Source organism: Ascaphus truei, chromosome 15, assembly GCF_040206685.1.
Source record: "Ascaphus truei isolate aAscTru1 chromosome 15, aAscTru1.hap1, whole genome shotgun sequence".
Classification (NCBI taxonomy): Eukaryota; Metazoa; Chordata; class Amphibia; order Anura; family Ascaphidae; genus Ascaphus; species Ascaphus truei.
In genome coordinates, this window is record NC_134497.1 from 44,400,881 (window position 1) to 44,417,804 (window position 16,924).

At 45.7% G+C, this 16,924-nt stretch overlaps 1 protein-coding gene across 3 annotated transcripts in view; it reads right to left on the reverse strand.

The window, feature by feature from the left end:
- Nucleotides 1-16,924, reverse strand: part of LOC142466888 (deoxynucleoside triphosphate triphosphohydrolase SAMHD1-like) — a 349,482-nt gene that overhangs the window by 224,697 nt on the left and 107,861 nt on the right. For all 3 annotated transcript variants that reach the window (XM_075572472.1, XM_075572471.1, XM_075572473.1), the window contains 2 exons: nt 12,987-13,102; nt 12,116-12,186 (listed from right to left, as the gene is read on the reverse strand). In XM_075572472.1, the coding sequence (XP_075428587.1) occupies nt 12,116-12,186; nt 12,987-13,102 (187 nt within the window). The remainder of the gene's footprint in view (nt 1-12,115; nt 12,187-12,986; nt 13,103-16,924) is intronic.

Below are 16,924 nucleotides of genomic sequence, written 5' to 3' on the forward strand. Positions count from 1 at the left end.
ACTAACCCGTCGCTCAGTAGCGTCACAAGGAGCGCGCCATGTTTCCATGGCGCCCCATGAGTCGCGCCGTCGCTCTGGGTAGAGTGGTGACGTCAGCGCGTCTTTGAACCGCAACAACAGCTTTATTTCTATCACCTAACGAACACTAATAAAAAAACTTAAAACAACTTTATTGAGCATTTTGATTATGAACAGTATACACTCTCCGTTCTCCACGAAGTGTGTATCTAAGGAAAACATTATAAAAACAACAAAAGTATTAAAACAATCCTTGGTAGTTAGTGATGTTCTTTCTCTCTTTCTTGGAATGCCTATATGTGACTTTTATGAATGATTTCAGTTAAACACAAACATAGAACAAGAAACAGTGCAGGCATGCATATAACCCAGATGTTATCATTTATGATTATTTATAAAAGATTACTATTCATCTGTTAAACCCATACCTGCCTATTCTTTAAACTATGAAATGAAGTCACATATACAAAATTTCTTGTGATCCATACATGTGTAGAATCGCCAGATGTTTGAACCGTGATGTTATATATTATAAACCAATACTTTATTTGTTTGCACATAATTGTATTTTATTTTATATTTTATATTGTGTATTATATTTATTTTAGTATTGGATAAGATGATAATTGATATTGATTATACCGTGGTTTTCTTGGACTAAATGTATCAACACTACAAAGAGTGACCTGTTATGAAAAATGATTATGACAATAAGTTCATTTTTAGGAAGGGATTACAAAAGGTACCGTGTTGTAAAAAATAATAATAATAATTGACAATTCATTTTAGAAAGGGATTTAAATCCCACTCTGAATTTAACCCAAACGGAATTCTCGTGTTTAGGGTAAAAATCCAGAAGAGTTCCCTTTTATCCAGTAAGTCCAGCCTATTACCTCCCCTATAGGGTTTCTCAATATGCTCAATTCCTCTATATTTAAGTTTGGAAATGTCTCCATGTTTGCAATTTGTAAAATGTAGAGATACAGGGTGTGTCAGATCTCCTTTTTTAATTAGTCTAATGTGCTCCCTCATCCTGATTTTTAATGCTCGTGTGGTACGTCCTACGTACTGTTTGCCACATCCACAGTCCAATAAATAGACTATGAATGTGGCATTACAGCTTATGAATGATTTGATGGGGTATGACTGTCCTGTATTAAAGGATACAAAGTTGTGTGACTGCATCATATAAGCACAAGATATGCACTTAAGACATTTGAAACATCCTTTAGGAAGATGTTCCTTTGCATTAGAACATGAGGATGAAAAGAGGCTTCTTGAGATATGATTAGCTATTGTTTTGGCTTTTCTGAAAACAAAGCGAGGGCCTTCTCTATATACTTCATTTAATAACGGATCTGCAGACAAAACATTCCAGTGTTTCTTCACAATGTCTTTAATGTTATTCACTTGAATGTTATGTTGTGTGATAAAGACTGGATTGTTTGCTTCCCATTTGTTTTGACGGGTTAATCGATTTCTTTCTTTATTCAAGAGATCATCCCTATTCATATTCCCCACCTCCTCTAGGGACCTTCTGAGGTTTAGACTAGGGTATCCCCTCTCTTCAAAACTTTTTAATAAGTCATTCGCTTGAATTATGAAATCTTCATTTTTTGAACATATTCGCTTTAGACGTATTAGTTGTCCTTTTGGAATTGAATTTAGGAGGGGTTTTGGATGACAGCTGTCAAATCTTAAATATGTGTTCCGGGAGTTTGGGCAGCTGGGAGAATTAATACATCTGGTCCGGCTGCCCCTTTGGAGCGGACCTGGTGCTGTGGCGGCGCTACATTGATGACATTTTTTCCATTTGGTCTGGCACAGTACAGGAGCTAGAGCTTTTTCAAGAATACATTAATAATAAACCGTTTAATTTAAAATTTTCGTTTGTATCAAGTAATAGTTCTTTAGAATTTTTGGATTTAGTTATTTATATTTCAAATAACACAATACACACCAAGACTCACTTTAAGAATGTTCAAGCGAATAATTATCTACATGCCAATAGGCATCACAGCCCTGCGTGGATCGATAACATTCCCAAAGGACAAATCATTAGACTCAAAAGAAATAGTTCTACACATGATGCATTTCAAACACAGGCAGAAGATCTCAAGAATAGATTCATTGATAGAAAATATTCACCAAAACATTTAGATGAAATTTTAGAAGAGATTGACTCAGTGGAGCGATCAACACTTTTATAATATAAACCGAAACAACTTACGAATCAATTACAAATACCATTTATAACACAATACAACCAAATGGCCCCAGGAATAAAGAAAACAATCCAGAAACATTGGCCAATTTTAATGAAAGATAAAGATTTAGCACAGATATTGCCTTCAAAACCAAAGGTAATATTCACAAAAGCACCAAATATAGGTCAAAGGTTGGCTCCAAGATGTCCACTCGAACGAAACTGTTATCAAAACAAAAATTCCATAAAAGGGTATTATATATGTATCACATGTACAGCCTGCAAATTCAGTACCAGAAAATTATCTTTCACTTCAACACAAACACTGAGGACATATACCATAAAACAGTACATTACATGCAATAGCACCAATATTATTTATCTCCTTGAATGTCCTTTTGGTCTGCAGTATGTGGGGATGACCACCAGACCCATAAAACGTCGTTTTTACGAACACATCTATAATATCAAAAGGGGTCTGGTTTCACACAATGTGTCGAGCCATTTTCTCCAAGTGCATGGTAAGGATCCAAGAGACCTTAAGTGTGTGGCAATAGAGGCTATGATGCCCAACTGGCGTGGAGGGGATATAAAAAGCCAGCTGGGAAAGAGAGAATCCTTTTGGATCTACGAGTTACAAACTTTAGCACCGGCTGGACTAAATATAGAGTTCGACCTCAAGCCATTCCTTCTTGATAAATGATCCATCCTTGCATCTAGGCGGGCATGCTACTGTATACTGTTATAGTTTCTATGGTTCTCACTCTTTGATCAGTTTATTTTCACATATACAGTACAGTAGTCACTGTATAATATTATTGAGAGTTAATAACCGGTGCTCATTATTATTTATGTTTACATATTATTCACTTTAATTCATCTCACATCACTATTTTATATTATACATTTAATTTTCCTATTAGAACATAGATCACTTTTCACATTATATACATGTAGCGGTCATGTAAAATGGCTACAGTCATCTCTCCTGCTGACAGTAAGGCCTGGTAAGTTGTGGGCATGCCAGCAGTAATTATGGAGGTTTGCCCTCACACCCTGGTGAGGTGCCCTATGTAAGGATGGGAGTGGTCACAGACTCTGACTCCCTGTTTGGTGATGTCAGAGTTGTGTCAGCCCCCAGAGTGTACATAAGGCACAGCACTGTGTCTAAGAGTTAGTTCTGAGGAGTTCTGCTAAGTTGAGCAGTGGAGTTATGTTCTAGTAGCTGAAGCAGGAGTCTGTGCCCAGGGACCTGGCACAGAGTAAAGACATCCCGGCTGGGATAGGGAATCCCTAATTAAGGAGACAATACCTTTTAAAGGGAAGTACGGTGACAATGGAGGGCTAATTACACCCCATTGTGGAGGGCAGCATGGCCCACCGTACAATAGAGATGCTCTTAATTACAAACCCTCTCGTGTACATGTGTGGAGTGATTGTACAGAGAGGAGCACCACAGAGGAGTTCCTCGCCAGGACCATCCCCAAGTGACCGAAGGGACCCTGATGAGGTGGAGGCGCTGCACTGGACCTAGGTAGGACTCAGCACACTACCTCAGCTGCCTGTCTGGACGGGTCCTCCTCACACACCATCATGCGGGAGACTCAGGAGTCCTGTTGCCAACAGGTGCACCACCAGACACTACACACTGTAATGGGGGACTGGTTAGACCACAGGGGCCAATGTGAGATTGGGTGGGTCAGGCCAAGTCAGAAATACCATTACATTTGGAGGCGAGCTGCTGAGATCAGATCTGTCAACAGGACAGGCTCTAGCTAGGCACACTGGGAAACAGGGAGAGTGTCTGCTGCCACTCTGTGCTGCATTGGGACGGACCTAGGGGTGGTCAGGGGCTGACAGGGTATTGTCAGTTCGCAGGGACGACCTAGGGGCCTGAAAGGAGTGAGGGGTTTGGAGCCGGGCTATAGCTGTCCTAGTCACCTTGAGGTAGTGCTAGTTGGTAGGATGCCAGAAGGGATAGCCTGTTAACGTGGTCAGGAATCCTGGAGAGGGTCTGCGCTAGGCTAACCAAGACAGGTAGACGCCCCAAGTACTGCATGGCAGAGCCAGAGTACTCTAGCCCATTCCAGACACTTACCATAGGGAGCACAGACTGGGAGGAAGGAGTTACAGCAGACACTGAGAGAGTGAGCCTAGCCTGAGGTAGTGCAACATGAGTCCAGCCTAGATCAGGTACACATGCGGTGGTGCATCTGAGCAAATCTTTATTGTACTGGTGTGGTGGCTGCCCCGCAGAGCGGAGCCCCATGTACGATAATTGGTACGAGAACGTGACGACCCAAGGAATGGAGGATCCGCGCGGTGCGGAGAACCCAAAATGGCGACCGGAGGCTGATGGGGAAGGCACCCGTGGCGTGCGCCCCACAGAAGAGCAAACTGTCGCTGAGTTGTCTCTAACTAATCTGCTCTGTAGTGGAGCGAAGGCTGTGGCTGCCCCGTTTTTGTCCTGTCTGGGACACCGAGGTGCCCCCTTGAGGAGTGTGAGGACATTGTGATAACTGGGGTAGAACACAGTGAGGATGGATGTCAGTGGACGTGCAAACAAATGAACGCTACCTCATCAAGAAAACAAACTGACATGGCAGACTCAAAAGCTATCCAAAATGGCGGCTCCTGCTTGCTAGGGAGACCGCGTGGGCCAGTCGCAGAGAACTTGGCTAATTCAGGACTTGCAAAAAGCTGGCCGGGAATGGCGCGAACAGCAGAGCCCCGCCCTGATGGGGGGCATGGCGCGAAAGCTATGGCTGCGCCTTCATGGACAGTGACTAACTCAGCCCCAGTGCTGAGTCAACCGCTTAGTCTATGGGACCCTCCCCTGATGTCAACCAGGGGGAGTGACTTTCAATTATGGCCTGTGGGAATGCACCCACTGGGCCCAGGGACTGATATCCAAATGGCGCCACTACAAGAAGTAGTTCCGGCCGCGGAAGTGCAGTGCAAAAAGGATGGCTATCTTGCACAAAGGGCAGCTGCCAGGAGAAGGCGGGAACTAGCCGCGGGAAAAGAACCCCACCCTGATGGGGATACTGGCGCGAAAACGCAGACCGCGCCCACCAGGACTGAGAAAGGCGCGGCCTTAATTAAGGGGCATGCTATTCCCCTGTGGGACCCGCCCATTATTGCAACCCCTGGGGGCGGGTTCCAGCTATGTCAGCGGAAGGAGGAGCCGAATCAGGGAGTGGCTGATCCAGCAACTTCTACTAGTCAGTTGCGAGGAACCCCTGACCTGGAGAGACCCATACAGAGAGTGGCTCCTATTAAAAGAATGGCCTGCTCCTCCACTGTGGGCACTATGGTCTCCACCCAGCCCTACTCGGTACCCGGCGGGCTACTGGTAGTCAGGGTGGCAAACACCGAGACGGTGGTCGGGCTCTGCCTTCAATGCGGGCTGCCCGGAGGCAATGTTAACACAGCGGCACGTTGCCCACACTGCGGAACATTGTATCTGTGGCCAATGCCAACGTTCATCCCGATACAACCTGCTGACCCCCAGGGGGATACGGCTAGGCGAGCCGCCGAGTCCCCTGGTGCACTATGGATCAGTCGTGCAAGTCCCGGAGAAAGGGGACTGGAGTCGATCAAATCGGCTGGGTCAGCAGCAACCGAGACGGTCGGGTCACTCCCCGACCGAACTGAAAAAAGACTTTCGCCCCGATCGGCGACTCCTAAATCGGGGAAGGGAGACTACTCGGGTGAGGATCTCCGCGAGCTAGCGGCGGTGAAATCGGGGCGGCCCAGGAGAGAACAAGGGAGGACGACACCCCGTGGGGTGAGTGGCAGCCTGGAGAACAGGGCGTCCCTCGCAGATCGGCGAGCCGAGAGACGGAGTCCCTCCGCCCCAGGACATGGTGGCGACGGGCGAGAGACGCCTACACCCCTGCGGAATGGTAAGGGAAGCCCAATCACTTACCTTGCTCCGGTAGACAGCGTAGCGGTAGAAAGGCCGTGCCAGGCCCAAAACGCACGTGCAGAGACGACACCACTTCCGGTAGAGACGACGGCGGAGCTTCCGGATGTCGTCATCGAGGAAGAGATCCCGCATGGGGGTCCAACCCAAGATGGCGGCACTTCCGGTTCCGGGGAGGACATCACTTCCGGTGGCGACGGCGGAACGCCGGGAAGGAGGCAGCGACGCTTCGGCGATCGGGTGAAGGTCCCCGATCACCTCAAAGGCCCAGGAGTTGGATGGGAGATCCGCGGACTGAGGAGGGTGAGCTATCCTCATTGGATCAATCTACGGACAGCCGGGAACGGGTCGTAGCCCCGTGGCGCCCACTCGCTTGCCCTTACGCCCAACCCCACGCCCTAGGTAAAACCCCTGCCCCAATCACACGGTCCCCGGGTTCCCCGCCTAGCCTAGAATCTGTGGACATACCCTTGGAAGAGGAGGTGAGACGGACTGGGGAGAGACAGCGCAGTTGCGCTACGGAAGGCATTTCTCGGGGTGGGGGAGAGTTGGGTAAGGCCGCGGTAGGCCGGTGGTTGCCTCCTGCGACCAACGAACCAGAGAAAAAGGCCCTGGAATCATCACGGTGGTCCTTGCCACGGTCGGTACGGACATCGGGGGTATTCTCTGGGGGGGATGCGGACGAGAGCGACTCAGGGGATTCGCACAAGTTTAAAGAGCACCGTTGGTGGGCCCCACTTTTTGAAGGCTATGCGGCCTGGATGGACCGCACTCGGTTTCTCATCCGTAGGGAGGAGATAGTTGATTTTTGGTGGGCTGAAGGAGAATTTACCCCTGAACAGCGAGATAGGGAGTTGCAGGATCGGTGGATCAAGATTGAGCACAGGGAGATAGAGCCCATGGGTCCCGACACACTGTCAGATCCTGTGGATCCTGACGAACCCCTGTCATGGGTGCTACCTGGGAGGTAGGCTGATCTGACCAGGATTAGTAGAGCTGAAAGGGCAATAATGGCCCAATATAAGTCATCCCACGGGTTGGAGTACCCTTATGTCCCTGAACCCCTCATGGAGGAGATAGAGGAGAATAGAGGAAGGTGGCTCAGGGAGACCATTGAAATGTACTTGGTCAATAAGGGGAGTGCAGTTACGGGAAGAAAAGCAGAGGACAGGATAGATCATCTGATGCGAGTATGGAGCATAGGGAGGAACATATACAAGCACAAGGTGACCTATAGGCCCGAGAGGGGACTGCCTAGACATTATCATGTCACGGTCCTGGACATGGGTGGTAGGGAGGTTAGGAAACCTGACCCGAGTCACTATTATTAGGGGGTACTAATACATTACGCGGGTTCGTGGCTGCTGGTCGGGGCGGGCTTGGCGGAATGTACTGTAGTCATTTTCCTGTTGCATTATGTAAATTTGTGTGATGTTAACAATTATGTTTTGTGTTACAGTGCTTCCTGGAGGAAGGTATGCAAATTTAGGTCCCAGCGAGGACGATGGGATTCACCAGGGGGAGAATGTAGCGGTCATGTAAAATGGCTACAGTCATCTCTCCTGCTGACAGTAAGGCCTGGTAAGTTGTGGGCATGCCAGCAGTAATTATGGAGGTTTGCCCTCACACCCTGGTGAGGTGCCCTATGTAAGGATGGGAGTGGTCACAGACTCTGACTCCCTGGTTGGTGATGTCAGAGTTGTGTCAGCCCCCAGAGTGTACATAAGGCACAGCACTGTGTCTAAGAGTTAGTTCTGAGGAGTTCTGCTAAGTTGAGCAGTGGAGTTATGTTCTAGTAGCTGAAGCAGGAGTCTGTGCCCAGGGACCTGGCACAGAGTAAAGACATCCCGGCTGGGATAGGGAATCCCTAATTAAGGAGACAATACCTTGTGCTCAGAACCCCACCAAAGACCCTAAGACTGAGAGTGACATCATTCGCGCTGGACTTTCAACCCACGCGGTGTGGAGGACAACGCCGGATCGAGCGGATTGATATCGCGGTACCCGTGGCTGGAGCCCGGGCATGTAACCTGCAACTCACGTGCACCAACCAGGCCTATCACCAAACATATGAAAAAGAAAAAGAAATACAATAGTGCAGATGGTATAGAAATGATAATATAATTAAAATGTTCTCTGTAGTAGTGGTACTCACAGATTGCACTATCAAATATAAGCGTATCAGAGACCCTTCTCTCTCTGATGGGAGCCCTTTCTCTCTCTGATGGGAGCCCTTTAATGGAAATCCCTCAGAGTGGTATGTTGATACTGGAAGCTTGTAATATAGTGGTTCAATAATTCTCCCAGGGGTATGTAAAAGTGAAAGAGAGAACACACAATAGAGTAGTATAGTCTAAAATTGTATTGGCAGCAAACGATAATTATATGTATAATACACTCACATTTTGTAATAAAATATTGTTCGTGGGAGAGCATGCAAAGCATGCACGCATAAACACAAGGACAAATTCAATTTTAAATCTCACACCACTAGTGAAATTTTTAAAATTGAGGGGTACATCAATTGTAAAACGGATTTTGTCATCTACCTTTTAGAGTGTCCTTGCGGTCTCCAATACATAGGACGTACCTCAAGACCTCTAAAAGTACGGATTTTAGAGCACCTTTTAAATATTAAGAAGGGTATTTTAACACACAATGTCTCCAAACATTTTTATATGTGTCATCAATCAAATCCCAATTTTGTAACTTTTAAAGGTATTGAACATGTCCCAGTACACTGGAGGGGGGGCAATAGATTAAACACTTTAGCAAAAAGGGAAACTTTTTGGATTCATAAGCTACAGACCCTCAGTCCAAAGGGTCTGAATGTTGACATAGACATTGGTGCCTTCTTAATATAATGGTTTGAACACACATTCTTAATTATATTATTGTTCTTAAAATATTGTCTTTTATAATATTGTTCTTATATAATATGTGTTTTTTACTACAATATGGTGTCTCTATTATGGTAATTTTAATATCAAAGTTTTTAATTCCTTTAAGAAAATATGATATTTGTATTTCAATAATATTTTAGAAAGTATTTGCTTCTAATTTTGTTTATCTTCCTCATCCTATTTAGAACTCCGTCACTCATTGCGTCGTTTTCAATATATTTTTCATATATCCTTTTTTATACTCCTTTTTACATCATCTTTTGTTTTAAATATTATGAATTAAAATCTTATTGTTTTATCTGTTGTAATAGAAATTGTATTAATTGTATCAGAGAATATGAACTTCTTATATTGTATGCACTGTTTAAAATAACTGACACACATCTCCATCACCAATGATATGTAATATTGTAATCAGCTGATAGGACCCCCTGATTAGCTCTATGTCAATTTATGATGGACTACATATATAAGGGAGGACCTATGGGCTTAACCTATTCGATTCCTGAAGAAGCCACAGCGAAACGCGTAGAATCGATCCGCTGTGGGAGGTGATTGTGCTGAGGAGACCGGGAGACAACTGCTGGCAAACTAGTAGGAAACGGATTCACCAGGCAGACTCTTCCGCCCTGACCTACGACAACACAGGACGTGACGGAGGCACCAGTGACGTATGCGGAAGGGCTCCTCCGCTCCAGGAACAACCGGCGTTCTCCATCCACAGCTGTCCTCTCCCACGAACAATATTTTATTACAAAATGTGAGTGTATTATACATATAATTATCGTTTGCTGCCAATACAATTTTAGACTATACTACTCTATTGTGTGTTCTCTCTTTCACTTTTACATACCCCTGGGAGAATTATTGAACCACTATATTACAAGCTTCCAGTATCAACATACCACTCTGAGGGATTTCCATTAAAGGGCTCCCATCAGAGAGAGAAGGGTCTCTGATACGCTTATATTTGATAGTGCAATCTGTGAGTACCACTACTACAGAGAACATTTTAATTATATTATCATTTCTATACCATCTGCACTATTGTATTTCTTTTTCTTTTTCATAATCCTGAGTCATCCAGCGCTCCGCTCCAATTTGAAAATCTACACAAGAACCATCTGGACCTGAACAGTCCATCCTAAGGGTGTAGAGCTGCTTTTTTATTTATTGTATTGCACTTTAATATTTATATTATTTTTCACACATTGGTGAAGGTCACTAAACACAATTTGTGCACTGATTATTAATTGAACATCATTGTCACGTATATCGTATAATTACTTAATTATTTAATATTCACCTATTTTTGAGAAGCGCCCGGTTTTTATTTTTTGTCTTTACTATCACCAAACATAGTGGCTGCGCAGTCACACATATACATGCACAGTGGTATTTGACTTTGGGAGTGCGAGACATTTGGGTGGGGGTTACTGGACACAGGGTGGGGTCACACTGTGGTTGGTTAGCGTCCGCCGTGACGCCTAGAGGTGGTAGCGTCCGCCGTGACGCCTAGTGTGGTTAGCGTCCGCCGTGACGCCTAGTGTGGTTAGCGTCCGCCGTGACGCCCAGTGTGGTTAGCGTCCGCCGTGGCGCATGTTGATTTGTGTTGATATATGTGTGCTATGCAGTAAAGCCAGTCCTGTTTTACATTTGCTCGCTTTGTGTGGTTGTTTCCTGTGAGGGCCTCCTCCCACTCCGTTGGGATCCCTCCCAGGTGGAGGCGTTGCACCAAGAGATGTATAATATGTATGTACTCCAGGTTCCCCAAGCGGAGGCTTAGGCTCCTGAGAGCCACACAGGTTGCACAGCAGGTAGTAGCGGCTGTATTTGAAGGGAATACCCGTTACACATATAATGATTTGTTTATTTTCATTGTTTTTGTCACTTATATGTCTTTACATTTCCTTATATGTTTATTTTGTTGTTTTGTCTAAACGCTGAGTGTCCCAGTCCAAACACTTCACATCTGCACATGACTAAGTTTGAAATTGTGCACTGTGCCTTTAAAACGGAACTACATATCCTGGGACTTACAGGGACTATATTTTTATTATATTTCACCCCTGAAGAAGAAAGCAGGCCTTTCGAAACGCATAGGGTGGTTCTATGTGACACCCCACACTCTGGTGTGACTGATATCCCCCTTGGAAGCTGACATCTGTTGATGCACTTTCGTTTGTGCACTAATCTCCTATGAGCTGCCATTGCATCATCTGGCAGGGTTGGACAGGAAGAGTCTGCTGCATACCATCTCACAGCCATCACAACACGTGTGCAGTGCTGATTGCAGAGGGAGGCAGAAGCTGCAGGTTGCAAAGATCTACCCCTGCATAACCAGGAGTCTAACAGCCACAGCACAGACATCAGTGACGGCAGCTGCTATCCATAAGAGGGGATACTCTTTAATCTATCCAACGCTTGATGCCTTCTTGCCTCTGGTAAGCAGGTACCCCCACCTGAGTTGGAGTGTCCTTATTGAACCCTTTTATATGTATTTTTATGTATTTTTATATATGATATGTCATAATTAAATGTGTTTGCATTATTCATTCTCACCTGTTGATCTCAGCGTTTGTCTAGTGTTAGGTGTGTGTCACATGTTACATGTTGTTTGTAGCAGTATTATGCTATGATCTTTGATTTTCTTTTTTTCTATGTACCCTTTCATCACGTGAAGCACCTTTATGGACGGATCAATACCGTGATACTGGTTGTATAAATCTGTTTATTATTATTATTCATCTAATATTGACTATATACTAGTGCAGAGCGCCATAGATATAACTTTTTTTCTACTCTTACACATATTTTACGGCACACAAGTATGAAGGACTATGAGTCCTTGGCGCATATATATATGTGCCAAGGCACACATACACACACATATTTAGCCCTCGTCTCCCCACTGCTGGATGAAGCCTCCCCAATGATCTCCCAGGCACTGCGGTTGCAGATTCTCTTCTCCACGTCCCTCCAACACATTTTCTCATTCCCTCGCACCCAAATATATGATCAACTGGAATTCCCTTGTCAGTCATACTAAAACACACACACCTTGAATTCTGCCTTCGGGCGAGCCAAGCGCATGAATCTCTCACCAAACATGTGGGAAAATGGTCCATGTCCTAAAATAAATCCACATTAATACATTTGTTTCCAAACAATACTATAGCGTCTAACACTTTACAATTCACATCAGTGCTATGGAAATTCATTGGAAATATAGCAGGTTAATCTGGCCTGTGTGTCCTGCAGAAATTGTTGAAGCTTTAGCATTCCATTGTGTATAATTGATATGTTTGAAGATCAATCAGTAATATTCTGAAATAAATAAATAAAAAGCTTTGATGATATTTCCTTTATAGAATAGTATTTATTTCTTAAACTATCGTACTTCCAAAGATATCTGCTTGGATTACTTTTTTGTTCTGCATTGTGAAAATAGCTGGCAGATTTCTAATGAGAATACTGTACATGTTGTTTTGCTCTGTCTCGATTAAATGCCCTGCGAAAATGTTTTGACGTCAACTTTTCTCCAAAATAGAAAGATGATGAATCTTTTCACAATGAAGAAAGTGTGTGGGATTAATCAGGGAATATAAATCATTGGGTCAGCTAAGTGGAAAAGCAATTTTAAGGATATCCTGCATTGTTCTTATCTTTCAAATATCTTTCTTATAGATCATTTAAGAAGGCCATCAAAGTTGTGTGATTTTCACAGCCAACATTTAAATGTTATGTCAAAGGTAAGTTAAGGGCACGCTAATTGCAAGTTAATGGCACGCTAAAGGCACATTAAAGACACACTGTTCAACAATAACAAAACTGAAAGTGGAGCACTCACAAGTGGCAACTGAAGTAGAGTAACAATTGCTGTGGTTGCTAAAACAAACCTTGTGTTTTCAGAGATCACAGTGATACTTACCCAAGTCATGACACAGCCCAGCAATTTGGACACACAGAATATCCCGCTCGTCTATACCAAGATCGTTCTGTCCGTCACGTAATCTCTTCACCAGACATCCTGCCAGGTGTCCAACACTGTTAATTACAAAAACACATGAATGATTTCATTAAATATAATCAAAAGTTGAGACCAACAAAACAAAAACAAAAGTTGTTCCACAGATGTGTTTAAGGATGTAATACCAACATTATTAATAGCTGAGCTTTTGATACCTCAGAAGTGTCTCTTACACGTATCTTACTGCACACAAGTGTAAAGGACTATCAGTGAACAACTGTGTAGGTTACATAAAGAGCAGCGCAAACTACAATGGAAAAAAACAGTATGTCCTGAACATGGTGAGCGGAGATATGAGAGTGATTTGACTTCTCTTAGCTTCTTCCACCTAATTTTTAAAATAGTGTCAACGCAGAATAGGCCCTGGAAGACCAGAAGGGCGGGCAAGAAGCACACAAGTTCCCAACGTGACCACAAGGAGGATGCAGTCGCAATTCCGGCCTCAGCCTCCTTGGTGGTAAATATATCAAACAAAATATTAACACCTGCACAGGTCTCTATTCTTAATAAGGGGTTGTCCTTTGTCCCCACCAAACAGACTAATTTCATGGACCATGACGTTAATCTAATGAGATTTTTTAGGAACGTTAGACTCAAACGCTTTTGTGTACAACATGAATCCGTCCCTTCATCTGGTAGCATGGATGTTGATGTCAAGTCACGTTTTCATATTCTCACCATTGAGTGTAAGGCCTCGGACATGGTCAAAAAGACCGTGCTGAGGCGCGCTGAGCCGCGCTGAGGAGAAACATTATCCCTATCAGCGCGGCTTTAGACGGCGCTGCCGCACGCTTCCGCAGGCGTGTGGAGGCATGTGGAAATGCAGGAGACAGGCAAGTTTAAATTTTGCCGCTCATGCAGGCGCAGGGCCGGTCACGTGACTGCCAGAAGCCAATGGCACTCCGTGACGTCGGCGCAGTGATGTGGCGCGCTAGCCCCTCCCGATCCGCCTCCCACTCCGCCTCCCACCAAGCACACAAGCGCGCTCGCTGACGCTCATGCAGGGACAAGAAAAATCTCCTGCTTGAGAGCATGAGCGTCAGCGCTGCCCAGCTCCGCTCCCTGCACCATGTCCCAGGCCTAAGACTAAACATAAATTCAACTCTCCACCCAAATGAATCATACGATCGAGACATTCATTACACTGGTCAAAAATGATGTGGAAAATGTAAAAACTATAATTAACATCACAATTGGATCTCGGACCAATTTTTTTCATTCTGAACAGAGATTTCTTCAAGAATTGTTTGACGACCCGGATATCATTATCAAACCTGCTGACAAGGGGGTGCAATTGTATTTATGAATCGACTGGATTATAGACTTGAATCAAATGGAAGGAAAACAAAAGACAAGGGAGCCCAATGCTACATCCAATTGACAAAACATAAATCAGGCCTGCACAACATATGGCATGCGGCCCGCTGGGACTCCCTGTGCGGCCCGCGACGGCACTCTCCGCCTCCCCTTCCCTTCCTTGGTAGGGTGATGCGGTGACGCGCTCACGCACTGACGCGATCTCTCTCCTCTCACTCTCCTCCCCCACCGAGCCTGCTCCAGAAGCTGCAGTTGACGCGCGGACGCACTAACCCCTCCCCCCCCAAGCCCGCTCTAGCAGTGTGACCCGGAGCTTCCGGGGTCGGCTGCTAGAACGCGCTTCTTAACTTCACCTTGCCCTGGTACTGGTAGCCGCACGGCTAAAACCTCCTGGCTGAGGCCCGCTTCCACTGCCACCGTCTCGATTAGGTAGGGGGGGGTTGAGGATGAGTGGGACTGCTGAAGGGTGCTGGGGGGGACTGCTGAAGGGTGCTGGGGGGGACTGCTGAAGGGTGCTGGGAGGGACTGCTGAAAGGTGCTGGGGGAGATTATGAAGGGTGCTGGGGGACTGCTGAAAGGTGGGGGGGGGTTGAGGATGAGTGGGACTGCTGAAAGGTGCTGGGGGGGACTGCTGAAAGGTGCTGGGGGGGACTGCTGAAAGGTGGGGGGGGGGTTGAGGATGAGTGGGACTGCTGAAGGGTGCTGGGGGGGACTGCTGAAAGATGCTGGGGGAGATTATGAAGGGTGCTGGGGGGGGACTGCTGATAGGTGCTGGGGGAGATTATGAAGGGTGCTGGGGGGGACTGCTGAAAGGTGGAGGGGGGGTGGAGGATGAGTGGGACTGCTGAAGGGTGCTGGGGGAGATTATGAAGGGTGCTGGGGGGGAACTGCTGAAAGGTGCTGGGGGAGATTATGAAGGGTGCTGGGGGGACTGCAGAAAGGTGCTAGGGGAGATTATGAAGGGTGATTGGAGGTGCAGGTGGGTGATTGGAGGTGCATGGGGGTGATTGGAGGTGCATGGGGATGATTTGAGGTGCATGGGGGTGATTTGAGGTGCATGGGGGAGAGTGATGTGAGGTGCAAGGGGGGGAGTGAAGTGAGGTGCAAGGGGGAGTGTGATGTGAGGTGCAAGGGGGGAGAGTGTTGTGAAGTGCAAAGGGGGAGAGTGATTTGAGGTGCATGGGGGGTGATGTGAGGTGCTGGGGGGAGAGTGATGTGAGGTGCAGGGGCAGGAGAGTGATGTGAGGTGCAGGGGGGGAGTGTGATGTGAGGTGCAGGGGGAGAATGATGTGAGGTGCAGGGGGGGTGGGATGTGTGTGGTGTGCAGGTGGTTATTGTATGTTTGATGTGGAGGGGGAGTATTATGTGTGTGGGTGAGGGGGAGAGATGGGGGTATGAGAGATAGATGGAGAGTATCGCAAAGGTTGATAGTGAGGGGTTCTGGTGGAGATATGAAGATGATGCTGAGAGGTGCTGGAGGAGAGATGATGATGATGATGATGAGAGGTGCTGGAGGAGAGGTGATGATGGTGATGATGATGATTTTACCCGTGCGGCCCAAATTTTTTTTCCTTGGAGCAGTTCGGCCCTTCTCAATTTACGAGTTGTGCAGGCCTGACATAAATGGTAATAAGTAGAAAGTTAATACTTCAATAATAATATTATCTTGGTTATTTGGTTAGACCCTTTGGCCAAAGCATCATAAGCCTGCATACCAACGCCAAGGTATAACCAAATTTGCAGTTCCTAACACTACACTGTTAACCTTTCCTTTTACCTCTGTATGAGGGGAAACAACCACAGTGGGTCCTGTCCTTACAGCACAATGAGAGAACCTCCCAAGTTAAAAAAAAAGTGGGGAGGGGTGAGCTCTGGGAGGAGCTGTTGCCAGTTTTTTATTTTATTTATTTATTTATAAAAATGTTTTACCAGGAAGTAATACATTGAGAGTTACCTCTCGTTTTCAAGTATGTCCTGGGCATAGTTAATATGACAAATAATACATGGTTACAAATACAGTTACATAAATGAACAGGGTATACATTATATACAATACATTGCATGCACAGTTAGAGAAGATGTATATTATAGGCTTATGTAACAGTTACAGACCAGATTAAAATGTGAGACAGCCTTAGTTTTGAAAGAACTTAAACTGGTGGTGGATGTGAGAGTCTCTGGTAGGTTGTTCCAGTTTTGGGGTGCACGGTAAGAGAAGGAGGAGCGGCCGGATACTTTGTTGAGCCTTGGGGCCATGAACAGTCTTTTGGAGTCAGATCTCAGATGATAAGTGCTGCATGTGGTAGGGATGAGGAGCTTGTTCAGATAGGTGGGTAGCTTGCCCAGAAAGTATTTGAAGGCAAGACAGGAAAGGTGAACTTTGCGCCTAGACTCGAGTGATGACCAATCTAGTTCTTTGAGCATTTCGCAGTGATGTGTGTTATAGTTGCATTGGAGAACAAAACGACAAATTGAATTGTAGAGGGTGTCAAGTTTGCTAAGGTGGGATTGAGTTGCCGAGC